Genomic DNA, 25,573 nt, shown 5'->3' on the forward strand with positions numbered 1-25,573 from the left:
GTCTTGTTTTGCATCTCGTTTTGCCCTGCTGGCAGTCCATCCTCCCATTTATAGATCTCTGTTGCTTAGTATAAAAACACTATCCAGCTTAAAATACTTTCCTGTCCACTAATTTGCACAGTCCTGTTTGGAAACCCCTCTGCTGTAACCAGGAATCTGCGCCTGCCTGAACCTTCAACTCAGTAGGGATCTTGTACTGATGTCCTGTTTGCTGGTGACTGTGGTCTGCAAGTTTGGAGGAGCTAAAGTAGCCTCCACCGATGAAAGAACAGCACTGCTCAGCTGAATTAGTTGACACTCGGTATCTTGACCATTTTTATCTCCAGGTCCTTTACATCGCCAACACCCTTCGGTTTAGGGAGTTATCGTCCCCGGAGTCCTGCGGTTTTCGCTTTACAACCAAGTTTGGGTGTCCATGAGTCCACGAAGGGGAAACGCGCGCAGGCGCCGGGAGGGAGAGGCTGCACCGCCCCACAGTGCTGCCAGCCCCTCCCAGTCCGCTTTTCCGCTTCCGGTAGCACGGAGGTGGCGTCATCATCGAGCGACCCGGCGAGCCGCCGGCGTGACGGGTCGAGATGTTGAGCCGGCTACAGGAGCTGCGCAAGGAGGAGGAGACGCTGCTCCGCTTGAAAGCGGCTCTTCACGACCAGCTAAACCGGCTCAAGGTGACCCCGCGACCCCCATTTCTCCACTCAGTTGTTCCCGCGCCCCAGGCCGCCGGGCTCTACGCGGAGCCCAGGCGTCTGCGGCCGATTAGCTTTTCCTCACCTGGCCGTCGCGCCCGGACCCGGAGACGTAGACAGGCACTAAGGGGGAATGGATTTGAGACTATGGGTCCACCCCTCTAAGAATATTGATCTTGTAGGTTTAGGCTGAGGCTCATTCATCTGAGTTTGTCGAATACACTCCTACCCCCACCGGACCACTACAGCCCTGTAAACGTGGGCGGCCCGCACCACGCGCTGAGGAACGGCGACCTCCCGAAGCTCGCCTAGACGGCCCCTGCCTCCCCTCCCGAGCCCTTGCAGCATTTACTAGCCTCTCTTCACTATCTCGTATGGTCGCTTGATACAGCTCTGGCTCACAAAGGCAGCCCACTCGCGGATGTTCCACTGTGCAAAAGGAGACAGCAAGGCCTTGCCAGAAGAGACCCTGCGACAGTACTGGGTTTGCCAAAAAGTTCGTTCGGGTCTTTTGTAAGATGCTACAGATGAACGATGAACTTAAGATGTAAGATGAACGAACTTTTTGACCAAGCCAAATAGTTCCCGGTAGCTTTTCTCCCCGGATCTGTTACCGACTCAGCTGCTTTGTTGAGGGGTTTAGATTGAAACCCACTAGAGCCATTTCCCAGACCTGTGCGGGCGAAACCCCCTTTAGTGGATGTTCCTCCTAATCCCTGCTGGGCACTTTCGGGTTATGAAGGCCCTTTGTAAACTGAGACCTATGAAAATAGTGTGCTTTCCCTCAGGACACAGGCAGTGCCTGCACACGCCTAATGTGTGCGTGCCAACAATGGCTAGGAAACGCTGCCATTTTCCATTCTTCCTGCTTTTGCTATCTCATTACGGGGTAGACAGACTGGGTCGTGTGGAATCAGAAGACACTTAGCTTTTTTAAGGGCCTGCTTGTGTTTTCCTCCCCTGAGCTGCTAGGTCTGGGCGAGTGGAACCCTCGCCTCAGCTGGAACACCTGTTCACCCTAGGAGAAAGGGGCAGGAAGCTTTCTATGCTGTTTCCTTTAGAGGCCCTGAAGGCTTGAGAAGCCCCATCCCTTCCCTCTAGAGCTTCACAGAGGTTACATTTTTTTCAGTTCTGATGCCAACCTCTCCGAGCATGCTCAGTACATTTCACCCACATCAGTAGCCCGGTGACATCGTAAAGAAAGTGCCCTCCACTCTTTCTAGGTTGAAGAGCTGGCCCTCCAGTCGATGATTAGTTCTAGAAGAGAAGGTGAGATACTGCCCTCTCAGCCTGCACCTGAACCATCACATGATGTAAGCTTGATCAGTGTGGGCCTGGGGGGAGAATGCAGTCCATTCTGCTCTTATGCCGCTGAGGGATCAGAAATTGTAGATACCCTTATCAAACCCAAAGAACTCTGGGGAGTGGTAATAAGAACCTTATGGTTTAATTAACTGGCTAGTGTATATTACTCTTTTAAACAGGGAACATCTACCAGCTGGGTACACTTCGGTTGGCTGTACTATTGTATCCCTTCCACCTTCCTACTCTTCCATTCTCTCTAGTCACACCAATGAACTGGGGAGAGTGTGAAGATCTTTGCAGGAATATGTCAAAATTCCTGCTGCTCTGTGAGTAAGTTTAGGATTTGATAATAGACTGTAGCTTCAACCACAAAGCCTAGAACTAGAGTTCTAGTCCTCCTCATATCCTCTGACCAAGTGCCCTTAGGAAAATCATCTTCTAGATAAACCACATTTGAATGTTCTCCCAGCTGTGTGTTAAGCATTTAAAACCATTGGAAAGCAGCACATCTAAGCCAGTGTATAATTCTTATGTAAGAACCATGTGTGTAAATCAGGTAATCTATCAAATCTAGTGCATTCACTGTGCTCTCATTGTGGCAGTGGGGGTTGGGGGGAGGGGGTCAGGGTAGAATTTGGAGAAACAGGAAAGTGGCCACACTTCTTAGTGATAGTATTGGGACTGAATATACAATTGAGATTTTATTATAAAATATTAAGAATTTCTTTTCAGGCTAATGTTCTTCCTGCTAATCCATAATGTCCTTGACTAAAGCAGATGCTGATGCATGTAGACAATGAAGCATCAATCAACCAAACTGCACTGGAGCTGAGCACAAGGAGCCATGTGCCAGAAGAGGAGGAGGAGGAGGAAGAGGAGGAGGAAGATTCCTGAAGGGGAGAAGAGCCCGGGTTAGTCATGCAAGTTAATTTCTAAGTCTCAGAGACTTTCTCTCTTCAAAGAATTCTCATGGGCCCTATAGCCTGCTTTAAAAGGAATCAAGAACTTCAGGAGAATGTGTAGTTGTAAACATGGTTCCATCAATAACTCAGGTTTCAGAGTGCTTTAACAAAAGTTGGTGACATATAGAAAAGCAAAGATGCAGTGTTTCAGTATTGAGCAGTATGGGTGGTGCTGTGTTTATAGGCTGGTCAGATTGAATAATTGTATTCTAAGCAAAAAACTTCCTCTGAAATGCTATTGAGAAGTTCTGGCATCTGCAAAAAGGGCAGAGTTTAAATACAAGGCAGCCTTGCAGCCAACAATGCCTCTATTAAGAAAACCAATTAAACACTGTTTGCATGCCACTGAACCCTTGTGAGCAGAGCGAGGCTATAGTCTGGGAGAGAGATGACAAAGAGGAAGGCAGAGGGCCCCTTGAGAGCACAGCTGCTGCCACCCCTCAGTGACGTCGTAAACTGACTGCTAACATGCCGTGTGTGGCTGCCTCACACCTCGGTCCATGTGTGGCTGCCATCACACCTCGGTTGAGACATCATTATGGTAAAAATGTGCTTAGAAATAAGTCACAGATAAATAGCTGTTACGCGGCTTGCCACTTTCCAGACAACAACAGACCAAAGGATCAGTTCCTCTGGGGTGAACGATACAGTAGCATGGTTTAAACCCATTTCTAGACTTAGGCATTGTGCCACTGAAGAAGGATCACGAGGCTCGGGAGATTGGATTTCGTAATAAAGAACTGACAGTTAACAGAATAAGAGACACTTCATATTAAGCTGACACTCATTTTTGCATATTGTCTCTTTTCCAGTGAATACACAAATATGTAGTTGCTTGATTTTATAAAAGTAATTTGCCCTGCCCAGAAATAGAAAAGCCAAACAAAACACAACCTCCTCAAGCACAGCTTCTTGCATAACTGTTCTAGGAGAGAGCATAGACATATTTGTTAATTGATGTTTCATTAAAGTTGTGTTGAGCTACTCTTACATGAAGTAGCCAGAAGCTTAAATGAGCATATTTCTTGGAAAACACAATGTGAATATCACTGTGCAACAAAAAGCATCAAGGTATATATTTTGGAGTCTAATGTAAGATACAAGCATGGGTTTTTAAGAGTTGGAAAATTTGGGTATGAATGCTAGCTTGACGACCAGTTGGTTGCTTGCTTTTCACCTTTTCGGGAGTTCTCGCTCTTGTGTCTATAAAATGAGAGTATTCATAACTGCTCTAGCAGTTTCCGGTGTCCTCGTGAGATGCTAATGAGGTATCACTTAAAAATCTAACTATTGGTAATTCCCTAGCGGTCCAATGATGAGGATTCCCATGCTTTCACTGCTGAGGGCCCCGGTTCAATCCCTGGCTGGGGGAAGACTGCGAAAGCCATAGCCCCAAAATTAAAATATCCAAGTATTCTATCTCAGTAAGGAAGTGTGAAAAAGGAGTTTGGCCTGGGGAGCTCTAAAAATATAGCGTGAGCGATGTAGGAAACATCATTCTTGAGAATGAGATCATTCTTAGTGAAAATTACTAGGAAGAAATCTTTTGACTCTCAAAGTGAAGTACCTTTGAATGTGGAGAGAGATTTAAAACACCACTCAAAAGACACTGAGCTTGAAAGTGTTCACATCCAGGTTTTAAACACCAGGTCACACCACTCCTTAGTTTACACACTTCAGTGAGACATTCTCAGAGGTGGTGACATCCTCTCTGTTAGGAAAAGACCCTGGGTGTGAGGAGGGTGTGGTTCTTAAACCTCATCTGAATGTTTGTATGTTGAAAACATGTGAGTTAGACTGTTGACTTATAGAACAGATGTTAGCCTCTCAGGGGGAAAAATGATTGATTGGCTGAGGCAGCCTTGTATATATAGTAATGACCAGTATTTAAAATCCTGGCTGTATCTCAGGCTCTCGTAGATCTGCAATGGAACTACCTACTTAGGAGATTTGCTGGTTTTAATTTGAAAATGAAATAAGTGTTTAGACATATATTTATTTTGGTTTTCTATCACCTGCTCTCTCAAGAAAATGAGGGAAGAGGTGCTGACTTAGGCAGCCTCATATATGATCTAAATCTCAAAAGTTACTTTTCAAAGAAAGAAAGGTGGCCAGTTAGGACATGGCTTTGTGGGTTTTTTTTTTTTTTTGCAATTTCACTGCCAGCCCACAGGCACGGAAGTCAGTGCCAAGCACCTTGCTCCTCTGCAGGGACGTGTATCAGGTGTAACTGGTGAGCGGGGAGCCATCGCTCAGTGGAGTAAGCCGCGTGGCGCAGCCTTGGGTAGAGGCCCCAGTGCCAGCTGCCCCAGTCCAGCCCCCCGCTCCTGCTTTCCTCTCGTATGAGAGGAGATGGGAGAAATCGATGGGATCTGTTCACAGGCCCACAGGAAAGGTGGCTGGAAGATAAGGGTGCTTGCTGAGAAGAACTGGACAAAGTCCAAAGATTAGAATTCCAGGAAGCCACACTGGTCCAAAGCACTGAACTTGTCCTTAGTGTGGTATTTCCGCCTTCCAGGCTCCTTCCTGTCTTTGCGTTTCCCCCCTCATTAATGCCTGGCTGCTAAATCACTTGATGATTTATCCACTACAGACACTGAAAATGCCCCCACAAAAGCAGAAATTGTTTTCATCCTTTGAATTTGATAGTATATTTATTGGAGTAAGAGATTAGGTTTGTTAAACATCTGGATTAAAATGGTAAAAGGATTTTCATTAGGCACTATACACACTGTTGTTTATAATGGCATCAGTACTTGGGTTTGGTGAAAGGTAGATCTCATTTATTTTAATGCCTTGATCCATTTGTAACATTCAGAGTAACTCCACCATTTTAGAAACACTAATCCAAACTTAAAGAGACATAGCACTAAATATCCACACGGTATATTTAAAAATAAATATAGAAATACAACCAGAAGTCTACAAACCGTCACAGTAGACAGACTGGTGAAGCCCCAGCTATCATGGCAGTGAAGGGCTCTGGCTAGATTTTGATGAAAATTTGCTGAATTCTACACCAAAAGCAAGAACATAATAAAATAACATGATACACACTTTCTGATGCTCATTTTTACAGCAGCAAAGCATGCTTCACATGCACTGCCTGTGAAGGATCTTACAAGGCTCCCTCCTGCTCAGTTAGAAGGGATGCCTGGCAAGAATGAAGTACCACCAGGTGTCAAAGAGTCCTGAAAGTAGCGGCGACCGGCCAGTTCACGATGTGGGAAAGCAGTGCAGTTTTCAGTAAGAATGACTACCCACAGTCACCAGAGTCTCACTGTAATTCAACATTGCACATGTTTTCATCATCAGTACACACAAAAACAGCCCCAAGCACAAAGCCAATCCACTTAGGGGAGTAACAGTAGTAATAAGAGTAAAGATGGTAATATTGAAAATGACACGAATAGAGTTTTGGCACATGCTGTGTTCTTCATCCTTTGTCATAGGTGAAATGCACATCTGAACAAAGACAGGCATGGGAAGGCCGCCCGGAAGCAACACGGCCTGCCCCTGGGCAGGGACTGCTGCTTCCCAACCACTTAGACGCCAGCTGCATGGGTGGGTGTGCTGGGCTGGTTAAGGCCGATGGTGGAGCAGAGCCAACCTGCAAAATCCACTTCCTCAGCATCAGATCTCTTGATAAAAGCATGAACCTGTGTGTGAGGAAATAGACAGAAAGTGTGCTTAAAAGCCAAGAAAGAAAATTCAAGAGTCCTGGGTCTGGAGGCTGTGCTGCTCTTGGAAGGAGCTCCGGGAGCCTACCCTTGTCCAAATGCCTGCCTAGAGCCCTGGCTCGGCTGGTCTTACCCCTTCCCTGAGCCTGCTCTCCTTGAAATGGAGACAGCAGCTCTGCCTTGCGGCTGTTGAAGGAACAAGAGAATCGATGGACTCGAAAGCGCACGTTACACTGACCAGGCGCTACACAGCATGTAAGTGCTGACACTTAGAGGATTCCCACTCCTCTGCTACCACACAGGAGACAGTTACTTGGTGAGGATGCTGAATACAAAAGCAGCCAGTCAATACTGCAGAAAGGCCTTGTCCTCCTGAGGGGCGAGCTGGCCCTTTCTTTCCCTGGATCCCCTCTGGCTGCAGGGTTATCCCTGCTCTTCCATTAAACTGATGGGAAGACCGAGGAGCCGTGTGTGGGGTCCTGCAGGCCCCGGATCAGCTGGGCCACAGCAGTCAAGGCAAAGTAGGGTATGGGCTCAGCAAGCACTGGATGGGTGACTGACAGGAGAACAGATGAAATGCAGCAAACGACAGTGTAAGGATCCGAAATAAATCACTTACCATGAGTTGCTTCAGATCTGCTCTCTCTGCGGGGTTTTTTATTAAGCTTAAAGGAAGGAAGAAAGCGTGAGCTGTTGCCTGCTGCTGGTTCATGTGTGCATGCTGTCCTCCCCACACCCCATGGGCTCTGAGGAAGAGTGCCTAAGCCTTACCCACCTTCCTGTTCTTGGCAGAGTGTCGTGCCACAGTAGGTTAATAAACACTTGTTGAATTAAATTAAGGCCAAAAGGCAATAGGGCAGTCCCTTTACAGCAGGTGCTGAGCGCAGCAGCTGTTCTGCCCCCTGCTACAGTCAGACACGTCACCTGAGTCCTAGCACTCTGGAAGAAGGGCAGCAGCTAAAGGGTGAAAGGCAAAGCTGTGCTCCCCGAGAGGGATGGGGAGCCTGACAAAACCAAAGTACTTTCAGAGAACCAAGGAGGTGACTTACCATTTATTCACAAAATCTTGAAATTCCAGACTGAATACTCCACTGGGCAGTTTTGGAGGAGGCTGCAAGTACACACAGAGACCTAAGAAGTGTCCTGTTCTACCCACCTCCCTTCTCCATTCCCACCCCTGGGCAGTGCTGCCCTTACCCAGTCCAGGAAAGGCAGGGCTGAGAGGCCAACGGCTGCTACCGCTTACCCTGTTGGAGCGGTCAGTCTCAAACCAGTCAGAACTGGGGCCAGGTCAGTGTTCTGACTACTCACCAGTCTAAATCTGACTAAAAGTGAATGGCTGAATAAATCACTTCCTTTCTGAGCCTCAGCTGACCCTTTATAGCTGTGAGGCTCCACCGCCATACATCTGGGAGTGTGGCAGGGAAACAGCCCGCAACTACTAGGAGCCGGAGTGAGGAGGATGTGCAAACCACCAGGCATAGTCCAGCCCTGACAGCACCTGTGGGCATCACAGAAGGCTGACCGACAAAATGTCTACCTCCTTCTGAGTGCTGAAGGAGTGCAGAAAGGTTAGTGAAACATCAACTTGTAGAGAGCTGGGTCTGGAAGAATGTTGGGTCCCAGCAGGAAAGGATGACTTTCCTGATATAAATACAACACAGTCTACCCTCCTTGCATCCTTATGCAGCTTAGATCAGACCCTCCACTTCCCTTCTCTGTCCCACAGTGCTTAGCAAAGCTGAGCAGTCAGGTAGTGAAGAGCTGAAATGAGCCCAGGAACCTGTGAACCAGTGGCAGTGATTTTTTTTAAACTGCTGTGGTGAGCCAGGATTTTCCCTGTTGAATTTGTAATGACCAAAGGGACCTTTTGACCCTTTGGGGGCCTAGTTTTAGAGAGAAATGAGAAAGCATGAAGAGTTATTCCACTAGTCTCGAAGAGAATGGGGCAATGCCTGTTACCATGCTCCTCAGTGGAGTGGGGGCCTCCAGCTGCCTCCCAAACAGGCCAGAGCTCGTCCCTCTTCCTCTACCCATGCTGCTCCTGATGCCAGCAGTGCCGGCCTTACCATCTGAAGTTCTGTCCTGCCCTCCAGCTCCTCCAGCCCTGCCCCACCCTCTGAGCAACCGGTGCTAGTCCAGAGCTTCTAATTCCCCCAGGCCCATACTGATGAGTACTTGTCAGTCCCTTTTACGTTTAAATATACTGGCATATATATTTCACAGATGATATATCTTCTTTGTATTAAAGGGACGGGGGAGCCTGGTGGGCTGCCATCTATGGGGTCGCACAGAGTCGGACACAACTAAAGCGACTGAGCAGCAGCAGCAGCAATTTAATCACCTGTAATTCCATCACTATGAGATAACCACTGTCATATTACTTTCCAGACTTTGTGTGCACATAATATGCATACACAGATTTTTTTTTTTAAGAATCAGAGTATACATACTCTTCTACAACCTACTTTTTCCATACAATTTATAATGAATATTTCCCATATCTTTCTACACTGTCACCTGTTATGCTCATTGCTTTATATAGAGCAAATGCATGTGTTTGCCTTGCTTTCCCTACCCAATCTAAGACCTGAGACTTGTTTTTCCATCTCTGCCTGGATCCCTACCTCGTTTCCTACCACCACCCCAAGGTGCTTATTAGCACAGAGTAACTGCACAATGGTTGGTAGAAAAAAAGAAATGCCTGGTGAATGAAGGATGAGAATGCATTCAATGGGCAGGTGGAGGCTCCTGAATCAGAGAGGATGAGGGACTCAGAGCTATGTGAAGATGCTCCTGGGGAAGGGACAGCCCATGCTGTGGGAACAATTCAGAGGTTTCCCAGACAGATCAATTGTGAGTTTTTTCCTTAAAAGCAAATAAATTCCAAGGTCACAGAAGCCAAGCAGTACCTTACCTCATTGACTATGTAATCCAACAACTCAAAAATTGCCATTGGAGGTCGGCTGTCCATTCCATAAGCTGTAAATTTTATGAAAAGAAAAAAGAAAACTTCTCAGAAACAGAAGGTTAACTGCCAGTTCGAGGCTAGGGGTGGGCATGGATCTTAGGGACTGGAACAAAGTCGTGGATGATAGAGACAGAAGAGCCACAGGTAAGGCCTGAACACAGAGGGGGCCAGCCAAAGCCACAGCTGGCCAGGGTCTGAGTCTGGGTTCTACCACACCCAAGACTCATGACCAGCCCCTCTGGGGACCCACCACTGGCTACCCTTGCCCTCTCTGTTTCTCCCCCATACACGCCCTCGTGTGGGCCTCAGACAGCAGTGTCCTGACAGGGACAACGTCTGAAGGTAATGGCAGGGCCAGGATCTTCCAAGTACTGGGTTTACTTTAGTCCAGAGAGGCGGGCAGTGCTTCACAGTGCTAACCTCACAGTCCGACTTGGCCACTTACAAGTGTATGTGGCAAGTCAAGCACCCTGTGCCTCAATTTCCTCATAGCTAAAATGGAAATTATAATAGTGCTCACACACAACTGCTATTAAAATTAGACAATGCTAGGCAAGTCTATGGAAACAGTAGCCTGGTGACGGCTAGGGTGTCAGGTAAGGGAGCTGTGACTGACTGCTAATGGAAATGGCTTCTTGTGGAGGTGATGGAAACGTTCTTGAATTACAAAGTGGTGATGACTGCATGATATGGAGAAGTATACTAAAAACCACTGGACCGTACACTTTAAAATGTGCATTTTATGTTAGGTGAATTTTACCTCAATTAAAAAAAAATCTACCTAAAGTCATGATTTTTTAAATTACATAATACATATAAAATACTATGTGCAGTGCCAGGAATACAGTGGGCACTTAACAAATGGTAGGAAGGAAGATGTTGGCAATGATAATAATCTCCTACACTGGACCCCATGCTCTGCTTCCCCCTTGCCCCAGCCTGGCAGCCAGAGACAGGAATCAGCCTTCCAGAAACCCCTGATGGAAGGGACCACCCCACAGTCCAACCTGGGGCCACACTGGGCCACTCACAGCTGAGGGGCCTCCCGGGGGTCCTTGGCCTGGGCGGGGTCTCTGCCGCATCTCCCTCCACCTGGCACCCAAACATCAGCTCCAGCTCCTTGGCATCTGGAGGAGGAATGGGATATCTCCCGACCGCCATCTCAACCAGAGAGAGCCCCATGCTCCAGATGTCCGACTGCACGGAGTAATGGGTCCCCTGGAGTCGCTCTGGCTGCAGGAGAGACAGACACAGTTATCACCTGTGAGCTAGCCTGGCCCATGCAGAGAAGGATGGGTGAGTCCTCATGAATGCCTGGGACTTCCTGCCCCGCTGAGGCCTGTCTGCAGTGCAGGAGTGCGGGGCCACCCTGCCTGGTCCCAGCCTTGGCTCTACTGATGCATTTTCTGCCCCTTAGCAGAGCTCACATCCTGTTTCAGGACCTCCATTAACCTCTTTAATTTGGCTCCCCTTCTGCCCCCAAATAATCTGTTTACCAAATCCTAGCTGGCCTTCATGGCTCTGACCCCTAACTGATGTCTCCCCCAAACCTACCCTGAACTAACAGCATCCAACCCAGCTGGACCCTGGCTGAGCCTCAGCTGTGGTTCCAGCTCTGCCCATACTGGTCTTGCATGTGCAGGATAGCCTATCTAAAGCCCAGCACGAGAGACTCATCTTGAGTCCTGAACCCAAAATATGAAGTTTCTGGAACGTGGGTCACAAATGAGGTATAAGTGGGTAGAAAGAACACTGGCCTTGCAAGTAAGAAGAGCTGAGCTCTAAGACCAGCTCTGCCACTATCTCTGTTCTGGACAACATGGAAAACTAGAAAAGGCAAAGGATCTGGGGTCAGGAGATCTAGGTTCAAGTCCCAAGATGGGACTTAAAAGCTAGGTGATCCTGAGCCTGTTTCCTCAGCTGTAAAATGGGGCTAATGACGACAGTAACAACAAAACAAAATACCTACTCTGCTACCTAGGGCAAACCAGATGAAAATGTATGTTAGATGTTGCACAATGTTATGCAAATATAAGTTGTTACTGGTGGAAATAGTGGGAGAGAAGTACATAGTGCTTATTTTTATTGAGCATTAAACATGTATTTCAAGAACCCTATCAAAAAAATCTTTATTCTGACCATCATACACTTCTGTGGTTAGTCACTCAATCATGTCCAACTCCTGGCTCCTCTGTCCATGGGATTCTCCAGGCAGGAATACTGGAGTGGGTTGCCATGCCCTCCTCCAGGGGATCTTCCTGACCCAGGGATCGAACCCAGGTCTCCCGTATTGCAGGTGGATTCTTTACCATCTGAACCACCAGGGAAGCCCTCATACACTTACACAGACACCAAATTCATCTCTCCCAAAGGGTTTTGTACCAACTCCAACACTGAACTATTTTGGAACTGACCACGTAACCACAAAACCCAAACCACTAAACCCAGGATTAATATAAGTTCCAGGGCCTATTAACTGATTTTAAACCCAAAGAGTTAGCAGTTGAGTAGACCAGGGTGCTAGCTGCTCAGTTTTTAGACATTCAGGGAAGAAGCTGAAGGGCCCACGGGTTTCATGTCTTTTAGCCACTGGAATGGGGGGGATGCAGATGTGGGTCAGCGCCCGGTGAGTCATGTTGCCAGTGGCTGGAATCACTTGTGGGCAGGGGACAGGCAAGCAGGAAATGGACGGGAGCAGGACCTGCCACACAGGGGCCAGGAGCAGCTGCCAAACTGTACCGAAGAACAAGTGAGGGCCTGCAGTGCAAGGTGGACTCAGCGGCCGGGAGGCCTGGCTTTCAACCCTGGCTCTGCAATGGGAAGTGCATGGGTCACCTCACCTCCCTGAGTCTAGATTTCCTCATCTCTAAAATGGGACAACCATACGGTTCAAATGGGATCATCACTGCAGGATGTGAAAGTGCTTGAAAGACTGCACGCAAAACACAACGTGCTAAGACGCCCTGAGCCCCTGTGCCAACCCCTCCTTTCACCTCCGAAGACCCCCCACTCACTTCAAGTAAGGCTCCTCTACTGGGCCCCAGTCAGCCCTCACCCAAAGCCACGTCTCCCCTTTCTGAATCGTTCTTAGGAGCGTTAGCCATGTTCCCGCCCATTCGTCAACCACACGTTCACCCACTTGGCCAAGCATTCCCTGAGCACCGACCATGGCCCAGGCCCCAAACTGGACCCTCAGGACAACAGAGGCACCCGCAGGCTTATCCCTGCCCCTCAGGGAGCTGGCTGTCTGGGGGAAGCAAGGGAACACAGCCATGCTGCTGCGGGCGCAGGTGGGGGTGGGTAGGGGGAGCCAGAGCAGCTGGAAGCAGGTGGGGGGACTCGGGGACCTCAGGCTGTCGGCTGAACCAGATGCCAGGGGACCAGGAAGTTGTGCTGTGGTGGGAGAGGGGCAGATAACTGGGAGACATGCAGCAAGGCAGGAGAGAAGAGACTGCATAGGGAAAGACAATTCTGAAGAGACTCACAGGACAGGAGTCGGGGTCACTAGGTGCTGGAAGGATGGGGAGATGGGCAGAGAGGCTGAAAGCTGATGCTCAGATTTCTATCCTGGGAGACTAAGGAGACAGTGATGCCATTTACTGCTAATGGGAAAGGCGGGGCAATCTGGGGTGGGGGCATTTCTGGGCATGTCATTCTGAGGGTCTAAAGACAGCAGGCAGAGGTCCTGAGGGTGGCTGGAGCTCCATGTCTACAGAATGAAAGCCAAGCTCTGGAAACATCCAAGCGCCAGTTTGAGCTGAAGCTGTGACCCACTGTCTCTTCCAGTGAGTCAAGGTCCCAGTGCCCTGACTATGCTCCAAGGCCTGTGAAAGGCCGAGCCCATCTCCCCTGAGACTGATCTCCTCAGGGAGGGACCACAAGGCGCATCCCTCATTTCTTTTTCCCCCATCCCCATCACCCAAGCACAAGGGTCTGGCTCCACATGGGAAGACACCCACTTGGCTCCTATTCCTGATCAGACAAGAACCTCGAGAAATGGAACGAGGTGCTCATACCGACATGTAGGACCTGGTGCCCACGAAAGAGTTGGCCATGGAGTCGATGAGCTGCCCGCTGACCCCAAAGTCACAGAGCTTGATCTCCCCACGGCTGTTCACTAGGATGTTGGACGGCTTGACATCTGTAGGGGAAAGAAAACCGGAAGGTAGAGAACTGACAGGTAGGCTGGGAAGCGCTGCCCAGCCAGACCTGCCCTGACCGCGGACGCCCCCATCACGGAGCCAGCCCTTGGCTCACGGACACGGGACACCGCGGCCCCTGTTCCCCCGGCTCAGGGCTCGGGGAAGACCCGTCAGCAGAGGAGTGACAAGCTGCTACAGAAGCAAGACAGAGAGCCAGTGTTTTCCACTCAGAATCCAGTCTTGGCCAGATGACCCACAGGAAGGAGTCAGTTACCATGAGTAATCAAGGCTGAAAGGTCTGTTGCTTCAGCCGCCTCTGTTGGCAAGACACAGCGCCTATCACCGGATCACAGGGAAGAAGGAATAGGAAGGCCTGTATGCTTGCTGAGGCTACACACCAAAGACCAAAGGAGGGTGGGATGGAGGCGGGCACTGCTATTCTTGACCTGACAAGCACAGAAGATGGGGGTTTTAAAAGTGTGTGTGCCAGGGGATGGGAGCCAACTTCCGATTCTCTTTCACTGAAGTCACTTCTCTAAGAGCCTGCACAGTTGCGTCTACCTGTTAGTTAAGGACAGTCTCTCGTTGTCGGGGCCCGAGGACTAGGGAGGGCTCACAGCTGCTCCTCGGGGTCAGGACAGTGTCCTCAGCACCGGCCCCGTTCCCCTTCGCTGCACTTGAGCCAGCCCCATGGCCACCCTGGCGCCCACCACCAGTATTAGTCCGCTGGCCCTTCCCTTTGCCAAGAGGTAGATTTCTCAACATTTTCCTTTTACCATCTCTGATTCAAACAACTGTCCCATGAAGCAGGAAGAGCAGAGGCTGGGACTTGGTAAAGGGGCCCCAGGCACCAGGTTTGTGGACAGACATTAGCAAACAAGGAGACCCACTCGAGAGCAGGCCAAACCCCAGAGCAAAATCATAAACCCTGACAGGGAATCTCTGACGGGCGTAATACAAACACAGGGCATCTGGAGAACCAGAGGCAAGAGTGAAACCCTCATAATCCCAACCTACCAGAGCTACTATTAAGATTTTATTATGCTCTTCAATACCCACAAGAATGTGTTTGTTTATTCTTACACAGATTCTAACATCCATTTAAGTATCTTTCCAAGGGTAAACAAACAAAAAAATCCCTCTCTCATATCCCAGGAAGTCCTCGCCTGCCCACCTCTACCTAGCCCCTCATCATCCCCAGCCTGGGTCAGGTCCTAACCACAGCCACGCCAGCTCCAGCCTCTCTCCACCCACCACCGGCTCCACCAGGGCAGGGACGCTGGCAGTTTGCCTCACTCCTTTAACTGCAGATACAGAACAATACCTGGCAGGACAATACAGGAAGTACTCCTCGATGTCTGTGAATGAATGGGGCTAAACTCACCGGGGACACACACACACTTCACACCATGGGTACTGTCTTTCTAAGACCCAGCCATCTACATGTCACAGGACACAGCAGCACAGCATTCAAGATCTTTCCAAACCCACTGGCACGCCCCCATGTCTCCCATATAGACACAGGTGTCAGAAGTAGCCTGAGAAGGCATCTGGCTCCTCCCCTTCATGGTGGAGATGAAAAGCCTAAGGCCCAAAGGGGTCCAGGGACTTGACTGAGGTCACACAGCAAAAACTGGATAAAGTGGGAACCAGAATTCAGACCTTGTGATGCCTGGACCTGTCTTCTCCCCACTCACCCTGCTCATACATCACTCATACCCTGAGTGACTGACCACAAAGCCCCAAGCGCCCTCACCTTCCAGTGTTCCCATGGCCTGTTCAGAAATGACCTATTAGGTCTTCTTATAAAAGCAAAAGAGCGGCACTAGGTACAGAGACAGGAGACCTGTATTTGCGTCCTGGCCCTGCCACATGTTCCACATGCAGCCTTGGGCGAGCCCTTGGCTTTTGTAGTCTGAGGTCTGCGGATCGGTAAAGTGGTGATAACCACCACAGCTCTCGTAGCCTCACCAGATGGAGACCAGGATCCGCCGGATGAACTGTGGGCATTTAAAGAGCACACACGTGACAGGATCACAGAGAAGGATTCTTTCACGGTTGCACTCCAAGACCGGCAGCTCACGGCTCCAGACACCCGCTCCCTCACTTGCCCCTGCTGCTCAGACACCACTCCCCAGGCCACAGCCGCTGCTCGGGAGAGGCTGCACGGCCTCTGTGGCTCTCCTTGTATCTGATTTCTGTTCACGTGGCAAGCCAGCCTCCTTTTTTGCAAACTTATATAATGCCACTTTCCTCCCTCTCTGGCTGTCAGCTCCCGCTTCCCCCACTCGCCCCAGGAACACTGCCTGGGAGGCTGAAAACACTGCAGATGCAGTGGGGACGGGGTGTTTCCCTGCTTGGACCACATTCACCCTGGAAGCCAAATGCACACACAGGGCCCCTCAAGGTGACCCTGAAGGCCTAACAAGAAGCTGTTTGGAGACATCCTAACTTCTTCCACTCCAGGACATGTGGCTGGAGCTGCCAGGACAGGACATGCTCCGCCCTGGCACCCCAGCGAAGTCGGGGCTCTTCGAAGTCTGGGGACAGAAAAGAGGTCAGATAAGGCCTGAGAGGCTGTTTCCTCCCACTAGCAGCCTCCTGGATTTGCTTCCCACAGTCCCCACCCCTCCTTCCTCTGCTCCCATCCCCAGCAGCTTCCTCTTCCAGCTGGTCTTACACAGTGACCTGTGCGCCTCCAGGGGGACCACCCCTGCACAGAGCCTGCAGCGGCTCCCATCTGCCTCAGCACAGGCCAGGCCCCTCAGCCTGCCTTTCCAAGCCCACTGTCCTGCTCACTTCTCCAACTTCTTGCCGCAGCACGTCTCCATGTCCAGCTCGCCTGCCTAACTGATCCCTGCACCTAAAACATCCTCCTTTCCCACCTGCCCTCTCACTTCTTCATCTAATGGAAGCCTGGTTCTTTTGAGGGCCTTTCCCAACATGGAATACTGCCCTGCTCTGGAGCTCTGGGAGGTTTAGTCAGGCTTCTTCCATCTTTCCTTGCAGCTGCCTCAAATACTGTGATTGTTACAGGCCCAGGTGATCCCTCTCCACTTCCCAAGGCCTCTCCAGGCCTTGGGTTCTCTTTCCAACCCTCCAATATCAGGAGAGTGAAGCTGGAAGGAGCCCCAGCAAGTGATGGGCCATGCTGCATTTCACAGGAAGTATCCGCTAGCCTCTAAGCTCCCAAGCTGACAAACTTCCCTAGGAAACCTATAAGATGCTACAGTCTGAAACCCGGATCCTGCCCAGCCTCTGCAACAATGAAAAAGGATAAACCCCTCTTCTTCATAAACGAATAAGAAGGTGTTATGAAAAAACTAAGTGGAAGAAAGAATTTTCTTTTCTGATATTTTCTGCACCAGAAATAACCACTGTTCAAAGCTTCTTGATTTCCCCCCCAATGAGCACATGACTTCAACTTGACTTCTGAGCATTTTCTACCCCTCTGTGGATTAAAGAATTCACTTGTTTATTCTTTATAAACACTAATAAAGTGCCTGCACTGAGCTGTGAGTAGAAAGGACCAGTTCCTGTCCAGGCTGCCACCACCACAGGAGACAGAACTCAACAAATAAGAACCAGCCAACGTAGGAAGACCTCACAACAGCTCCGGTTCACTGAACACCTACTATGCCAGGCCTTTTAAATACAGTCATCTTTAACCCTCACAACCGTGCTGTGAAGTAAGCATTATTAACCCCTGTGCACACTGCAGCCATGAAATTAAGACGCTTACTCCTTGGAAGGAAAGTTATGACCAACCTATACAGCATATTGAAAAGCAGAGACATTACTTTGCTAACAAAGGTCCATCTAGGCAAGGCTATGGTTTTTCCAATGGTCATGTATGGATGTGAGAGTTGGACTATAAAGAAAGCTGAGCGCCGAAGAATTGATGCTTTTGAACTGTGGTGTTGGAGAAGACTCTTGAGAGTCCCCTGGACTGCAAGGAGACCCAAGCAGTCCATCCTAAAGGAGATCAGTCCTGGGTATTCACTGGAAGGACTGATGTTGAAGCTGAAACTCAAAATACTTTGGCCACCTGATGCAAAGAGCTGACTCATTTGAAAAGACCCTGATGCTGGGAGGGATTGGGGGCAGGAAGAGAAGGGGACGACAGAGGATGAGATGGTTGGATGGCATCACCCACTCAATGGACATGGGTTTGGGTGAATTCCAGGAGTTGGTGATGGACAGGGAGGCGTGGTGTGCTGCAGTTCATGGGGTCACAAAGATTTGGACACGACTGAGTGACTGAACTGAACAGACAAGAAACACCGAGGCCCAGAGTCCGGGAGTTACCTGTCAAGGGGCTAACCAATAAAACAAGCTTTATCTGGGAATAGAAGCTGACTTGGGGTAGGCTGAAATCCTTAAAGTTTGATTGTGAGAGATTATAATTCTGTGCTCTGGGTTAGTGAGCAAGCACTTCCTTCTCACTACAGCTCATTAACCTCCTGGGCAAGCTTAACTGCAGGAGACGTGCTGACAGTGGGAACTAGAGCCTCCTGATTAACAAGTGAGTGCACACAGTGAGCCCTTGGAGCACGTGTGCCAGGTCCTAACCAGCAGCTATTTTCATCTCTCTGCTTTTAAGAGTTTTGCAACCAAGTCCAGCAACTGCATTTTAATTTTTACTTCCCTCCCATGATTCATTAGTTCTGAATTGCTTTCATTCTTTACCTTTGTGTGCCCCTCTCTGCAAATGCAGTGCTCATCCCTGACCCAAAAGGCACGCAAATGCTGACAATTAACACAAGGTGATGTCACATTAAGCCATGATTTGGTTTTCATCAGCACACGCCATTCCAAGAAATGGTCAGAATCTGAAATCAGGTAGTAATAACAGCCTCAGCAGAAGGTAAAGGGGTTAAACCAGAGAGAGAGGGAGAGAAGCGAGAGAGAGAAAGAAAAAGGGGGAAAGGGAGTAGTCAAGGCATGAGTTTATGGATCCTGGACTCCTTGATTCCTCATTCCAAATGACCCCATAATAACATACGGCAGAGCAGCCCCATATTATAGGTATGAAAATTAAGGGTCAAGTAGAAGCCCCTTGCTAAAGACCACAGAGTAACCTTCCCATTAAGAGAAGCTGCCTTAGGGACTTCGCTGGCAGTCTAGTGGTTAAGACTCCATCATGCTTCCAATGCAGGATGGCACAGGTTTGACCCCTGGTTGGGAAATTTAGATGTCACATGCCGCATGGCATGGCCAAAAAACCCAAGAAGAACCTGCCTTAGAGCAGTATACTTCACCTTCCAGACTAAGTGACTTCCGAAGACAAGCAGATATGCAATCTATCACAAAGCAAATCAACCACCGGTGGACAGGAAAACAGTGCTGGCTACTTGGACATTATCATCTGTACTTCAAGACAGAGAAATCAGCTAAAAACCTGGTTTGACCTGCTGAAAGTTAATTTAGCTCAGCAGGAGGAAAGGGGTGGGGGGAAGATGCCAAAAGGAAAGGCAGAGTTAGACTGGAAATCTGTTTGGTTTTAAATGGGAAGTGGGAGAGAATTTCTAATAATATCACCATAGTTACAGAGAAGGCAATGGCGACCCACTCCAGTCCTCTTGCCTGGAAAATCCCATGGACAGAGGAGCCTGGCAGGCTGCAATCCATGGGGTCGCTAAGAGTCAGACACGACTGAGCAACTTCACTTTCACCTTTCACTTTCATGCACTGGAGAAGGAAATGGCATCCCACTCCAGTGTTCTTGCCTGGAGAATCCCAGGGACGGGACAGCATGGTGGGCTGCCGTCTATGGGGTCACACAGAGTCGGACACGACTGAAGCAACTTAGCAGCAGTAGCAGCAGCATGGGGACCCAAGCTGCACCCAAGTAAGGCATTACCTTTGATGCCTGGGTCACAGTCAGCATGATTCACTCGTGAAGTCAAGTTCACTCATCAGTCATTCCTAGCTTAGCCTGAGACAGGCCCTGAAGGAAAACACCGAGGACAGTCTGTTTGCCAGGTAAGGACAAACCGAAGCTAAACGGAGCTGGCATTCCGTGTGTCGTCTACTGAGAAGAGAAGGACCCTCCCCCCCGCACATACACTAACTTTGGGAAAGGTGTGCCTCCCTGACTCCAGCCAGCTGCTTCAGATGGAGACTGACCATCAGACCTCGGTCCCCAGGCCACAGGGCAGGCCCCTGATGCAGGCTGGGCCACCAACCTCCTGGTGACCCGGTGGGTTCTGGGTACAAGACCAGTATTAGTTCAATTAGAGCGTTTTTCGGGATTTTCTGTCAGAGGCTGGGAAAAGCTCTTGCCTCTCTGATAATGAGACTAAAGCCAGAGGCAATGGTTCCCATGTGGTAGAGACAGCTGGCCTGAGAGAAAAAAGCCAACTCTGGAAGAGAAACAAATGAGCAAGAATTAACAGGTTCCAGGACACCCCCCCACCCCACCCCCACCTCCATGGATACCAAAATCTGCAGATGCTCAAGACCCTTATATAAAATGATGGCGTATTTGCACATAACCTACACACATCCTCTTGTGTACTTTAAGTCACTTCCAGATTACTTATAATACTTAATACAATGTAAATAGTTATAAACACAATGTAAATCAAATTTTGCTTTTTGGAACTTTTTCCCAAATATTTTCCATCTGTAGGTTGGCTGAATCCAAGCATGCAGGTATAGAGAACTGACCGCACATCTTAACTGAAGTATAACAGCTAATGGCATTTGAGTCCTTAGACACAATCTTCCCTAAGGCCGGGCTCCATTCTTTCCCTTCCTGGGGTTTGGTTAGCTAAGCCAAACAAACAACCTCTTTTACTGCTTGAGCTAATTTGTGTTCACTAACAACCAAGAATCCTAATATCCACTGACTCTTACTATCAGCTGGCATCAAAAATCACCGTAAGCAGGTATGTACTGTGGTGTGGAAATGGGAGCACCAGCTTTGGAGTCAGGCAGATCTGGATTTGAATCCTAGCTCTACCAGCATAGGCTGTGTGAGCCCGGCCAAAATCACGAGCCTCCTGTAGCTGGATTCCTTGGCTGTCAGGTGAGAGCAGTAATTCCTACTTGATGGCAGGTACTGAGGGCTCAATAAGTAAGAGGAACTACATATGAGAAATAGAATTTAGATTTCAACGGCGCTAGCTGGTTATTTGTCGTCTAAGTCTGAAGCTTGGGGGCGGGGAATAAAAGCTAACATTTGAGCTCCTACCTGTGTCCCCGCCCACCCCACCTCCCCAACCACTGTCAGTGCCAAGAGGGTCCATGCTGTTCCCCAGGAGTCCCTGAATGTTTCTGTCTGAATCATTTGCCCTGGCTGGCCTCTAATCCAGATACTCTCTGTATTTATATGACCTGCCATCCTTCTAGTCTTTTTTGTTTGTTGGAGGGGAGGAAGGAGAAGGTGACCCAAAAGTGTCCTCTTGATTACCTCCCTTCCCTATAGGAGGGAGCGCCACAGACTATCTGCACCAGGTGAGTTCTGCTAGGATACTCAGGTACTTGGCAGTGGGGCTAAGAGGGTCGGGTTGGGCCTGCACTGTGTCTGAACAGATTTGATGCTTACTGGGGTGGAGGTGGGAGGAGCTGGGGTGGGAGGCCCCTCCTCCTGCCCCTGGACAAAGCAGCAGAGAAAGCCAAGCTGCAGAGCACGCAGGACAAGGCAGCCAAAAGCGGACAGAAGCTGCCTGGGATCCCACTTGTCTTCCACCCCTGTCCTGACCCTTCCTGAGCACTGGCAGCATCTGGGCTGTTGCCAATGCTCAGGAAAGCCCCCCAGATCCTTATAAGGAAGTCCTCTCTTCTGTTCACACTGACTCACGTTGGTTTCTGTTGCCTGTCTGTCTGTTTCAGGCTGGCTGACTGGCTGTGCTGGCTCTCGGCTGCTGTGCACGGGCTTTCTCTAGCTGTGGCGAGCAGGGGCTGCTCTCCAGGCGCACTGCATCAGCTTCGCAGTGTGGCGGCTTCTCCTGTTGCAGAGCACATGCTCTAGAGTGCATGGCCTGCAGAGCTGTGGTAGCTGGGCTCTAGAGCAGAGGCCCAGCTGCTCCACAGCGCATGGGATCCTCCTGGACCAGGGAATGAACCCGTGTCCCATACACTGGCAGGCAGGTTCTCAACCACTGGACCACCAGGGAAGCCCAGTTTCTGTTACATGTTAAAAAAAAAAAAAATCCTCCCTGAGAGGCTCCCACCTCCCCTGGGAGGCCTCACCTGACCACTGCACACCCACAAGGCTGCCTTCTCCCTGAAGCTCTTACCACGTATGTCACTTGTCACATTAGTACTTTTGCCTCCTTCTATGTTTTCCCTCTTAAAAATCCAAACATTCACAAAAGTAGAGTATGAACATATACCAACATCAACTTCAACAGTTATCTACTCATTGCCAGCCTTGCTCAACCAAGACTTTCTCTTCGTGGAAAAAGAAAATACCACTGTTTCTAGTTAATTGGGTGCCATTAAGCCTAATGCTGGTCCCCCCTCTAGCTGAGACTGTGCACTAGCTTCTCCACTGTCACTGTGGCGCTGGGCACGGTGAGCAAGGTGGGCTCCACCTTGCTAAGGTACTGGTTGATAAAAGCTACCCCTCCTTTGGTCACCAACCTTGCAAGACAGACCAGCTCTCCTGGGCCCACAGAGCTCAGGAAGTCATCTGCGCCTGAGCAGAGCGGCAGTGCCCCGGCCCTGGCGCCCCTAGAAATGCGGCTTATGACATGAGACAGAGCAGGACACAGCTCTGCCGGGATCGCCTCTCGGCCTGGTCTTTCCTAAAGGGAACAGGCCAGCCTCGGGGTCCCCTCCACCCCCTGCCTTAGGGAGGGCCCAGGGGCAAAGCTAGGGGCTTCCTTCCTGTGCCCACCCCACCCCCCTCCACCCACACCCGCATCTGGCCTCTGCTCTCAGAGGCTTTCCAGGGTCATCTCTCCCAGCCTGTGTCCTCCTCGCGCTTCACTCAATGACTACTGTGCCTCAGACCCACCTTCTTTCTTCTAGAACCATGGTGGCAGCCTCCTCTCTGACCTCGCTCCCCTCCCCGTCACCTGAGCTGCAGCAGCCAGAGGCCTCTTCCTCCGAGGACAGCTTGCCTTCCTTCCCCGTGCAGGAGCACCCCTCAGCTCCCCACTGCCCAGGATAAAAATCCAGTCCCTGCACATGGCAGGGAAGACCCTCCTCAACTGCTTCAACTAATTCTCACTTACCTCCCACCACTCAGCACCAGGAATCCTTCGTTCTAAATATTCTGAACGACTTGCTGTTTCCTGCAAGGACATTATCTGTGTTTCCCGGCCGCTGTGTCATCGTGATTCATGTGTTTCCCTACCTAGAATCCCTCGTGCTAACACTGCCACCTGCGTAACTTCTCCCCATGTTTCCAAGCTCAGCCCAAATACCACCTCCTCCACGACGCTTCCCTAAAGGGATCTGAGGAAGCACTTTCCTCCTCCAACAGCCCATCTGCCTCACTTGAGATGCTAAGAAACAAACTCGTCTGGAGACATAATCCATCGCTGTGGGTCTAGCACTGAGGTAATTCTAGAGAACGTGACTCACATTTCGAACCAGAGACCACACGCTGGATTCCAGCTACTAATCAGCCACTGTTTCTTTCCATCTACAAGGTGTAGGGGGTCCAGACACAGTCCAAAGGGATCGGCTCTCCCTATAAGCTAACTGCCCCCTTGAGGCTGTCGCCACCAGGCGGGAGATGAGCCTGGCGGGCAGAGTAAGCTGAGGTGCAGGCAGGGTGCCCCCCGGACACCACGGGCCGCCCACGGGTTGAGGCTCTGATGGCATCCCCCTACCACACACGGGCGGGGACTGTGCTCAGGACACAGCGCTGTGCACAGCTGCAGGGCCACCCTCACGGGCCTCGGGGAAGCCTGGCAAGACGCCAGGAAAACTGGCAGGGAGGACAGCGCCTTGCAGGGGTCACAGAAGCAGCCACTCAGAAACCCATTATATGTGAATCTGCCACCAACAGCTTGTAAAACAACAAACTTGGGCCACTTAAAATCTTGATTGTCAGTGCCAACAGCAAGTCTGACTGAAGTGAGAGGAGGACTTCAGAGGTTGAAATCCTGATGGCTGTGAGAACCCTGTTCCTCCGGAGGCTGCTGCTGGGGTCCCTTGAGATAACTTGAAGACTCTCCACTATTCCCAGGACTAGGATCCAAAAATACTCTCAGTCTCTGTAGAATGCTGAAATCTCATCCTAACTCGAGAGCTCCCTGTTTTCACAGAATGCTTTATCCTGGGCAATAAGGAACTCTCTGGGAGGGTACTCTGAGCAGGAGGGCCCCAAGGTATAAGCGAATCTAATGCTCTGCAGAGAACCTCACAGCTGAGTCCAATCACAGTCTGGCTGGGCATTCCCTCAAAAATCTAAGCCCCAGCTACTGGGTATAAAGATCAGGCAGGTTACATGCTGCTCGATCTGACAGAAGGAAAAGAAAACCCAGCTGAGGCTTAATTTAACTCTGTTATCAGCATCTATTGATCTTCATCCGCCAGCAACTCCAAAGCAGACATTATTCACGGGCTTCGCTGCATGAACTCTGCATTGGTCTAAATCCTATAATCTTCTTCAGGGTCTTAATCAGAACAAGATCTTGACAATGAGAGGGGGCCCAGCAGCTTGATGGGCTGGTGATGCCAGTCGCTGCTTTCAGTGGCATGAAGCACAGCTGCATGAGCCCCCCACCCCCCCACACACACCCCTTAACTCAAGGCTAACCACCTAGTTCAGCTTCGGATGAACTGGACCTCTGACTTCCTGCCACCGTAACTAGAAAGGCTGCATAGAAACCAGTGGAATTAACTAACCCCTCTCAGAGCGCTAGGGTCTCCTCCCCACGTCACACACTCTGTTTTCCGTGAAGGACTTAATCATCTTACAGCTGACTTCCGGGCTTCAATTCTAAAGCTTCCTCGGCTGGGGGGTTCCTCTTCCCCTTAACTCAGTGGTCAGGAAGCTTTTACTGTCAAAGGACCAGAGAGCAAATATTTTAAGGCTTTGAAGGCCACACAATCTCTTTCACAAGCAACTATTCAGCTCTGCCATTACAGTACAAAAGCAGCCACAGACAACACTTAAGCCGGGCTGTGTTCCAGTAAAACGTCTTCATGGACATTGAAATTTGAATTTCACACAATGAACACATGTCACAAAATTCTGAAAAACAAATCTTAGTTTGCAGGCCATACAAAACAGGCAGCAGGCTGGGCGCTGCCAATCTGCCCACCCCTGCCTTCAATGCTTAATTACTGTTTTGATCCCGTGTTAGCAGTTTTCTGTCTTGCTGACCCAATGCTTAATATTATTTACAGTGGAACAACTCTTCATCCTTTTTTTTGCTTTCAGAATCCGTTCCTCCCATCTTCTAGTTACAGAACTCCTCTTTTTCATTTGGGATATGTTCCCCCACAACAGTGTGTGTTCCTGCTGGGGTGCCCATGAAGAGGCCCCATCTATCCTGCCCCAAGACACGTTCATAAGCTAGTCTCCTGGACACAAGAAGTGGCCCAGGACTCGAGGGGCTCTCCAGGCAGAGCCAACCAGCGATTCAAGCACTGACCGAGAGGCTGAGATGAGGCAGAGCTTTCTCAGGGACATGGAGCACCAAGGACTAGAAGTGTTGGGCTAGTGAGGTCCCTGCTGCCCCCAGGGGTCAGAACCTGACTGAAAAGGAAGCCCAACCACAGAAGGAGAAGTAAAGCCAAGCAGCAACCAAAGTCCTGAGACTATCATTTCAACTCCACACGCATCCCTACCTTCGGACCTCCTGGTAACTCCAGCCAATAAGTTCCCTCTTTTGATCAAATAATCTTGAGTTAGGTTTCT

General features: G+C 49.8%; 2 protein-coding genes across 9 annotated transcripts in view; one reads left to right on the top strand and one right to left on the bottom strand.

Moving 5' to 3' along the window:
- On the top strand, positions 504-25,569 carry SNAPC5 (small nuclear RNA activating complex polypeptide 5). 5 transcript variants are annotated; one of them, XM_018053619.1, is made up of 4 exons: positions 504-665; positions 1,907-1,996; positions 2,763-2,899; positions 25,094-25,569. In XM_018053619.1, exons 1-3 carry the CDS (start codon positions 576-578, stop codon positions 2,880-2,882), a joined length of 300 nt encoding a protein of 99 aa, XP_017909108.1. In that variant the 5' UTR covers positions 504-575; the 3' UTR covers positions 2,883-2,899; positions 25,094-25,569. The 5 variants fall into 5 exon arrangements, with proteins under 5 accessions (XP_017909108.1, XP_013822225.1, XP_005685185.1 ...); XM_013966771.2 differs by lacking the exon at positions 25,094-25,569 and adding an exon at positions 22,726-23,020; XM_005685128.3 differs by lacking the exon at positions 25,094-25,569 and adding an exon at positions 6,403-7,265.
- Positions 5,086-25,573, bottom strand: part of MAP2K1 (mitogen-activated protein kinase kinase 1) — a 74,487-nt gene continuing 53,999 nt past the window's right edge. For 2 of the 4 annotated variants that reach the window (XM_018053615.1, XM_018053616.1), the window contains exons 6-11: positions 13,618-13,742; positions 10,609-10,834; positions 9,548-9,612; positions 7,680-7,741; positions 7,250-7,295; positions 5,086-6,609 (exon numbers count right to left, since the gene is read on the bottom strand). In XM_018053615.1, coding sequence (XP_017909104.1) covers positions 6,496-6,609; positions 7,250-7,295; positions 7,680-7,741; positions 9,548-9,612; positions 10,609-10,834; positions 13,618-13,742 — 638 coding nt within the window. In that variant the 3' untranslated portion in view covers positions 5,086-6,495. The remainder of the gene's footprint in view (positions 6,610-7,249; positions 7,296-7,679; positions 7,742-9,547; positions 9,613-10,608; positions 10,835-13,617; positions 13,743-25,573) is intronic. The other 2 variants (XM_018053617.1, XM_005685130.3) reach the window with 1 other exon arrangement.

This window comes from Capra hircus, chromosome 10, assembly GCF_001704415.2.
Source record: "Capra hircus breed San Clemente chromosome 10, ASM170441v1, whole genome shotgun sequence".
NCBI lineage: Eukaryota > Metazoa > Chordata > Mammalia > Artiodactyla > Bovidae > Capra > Capra hircus.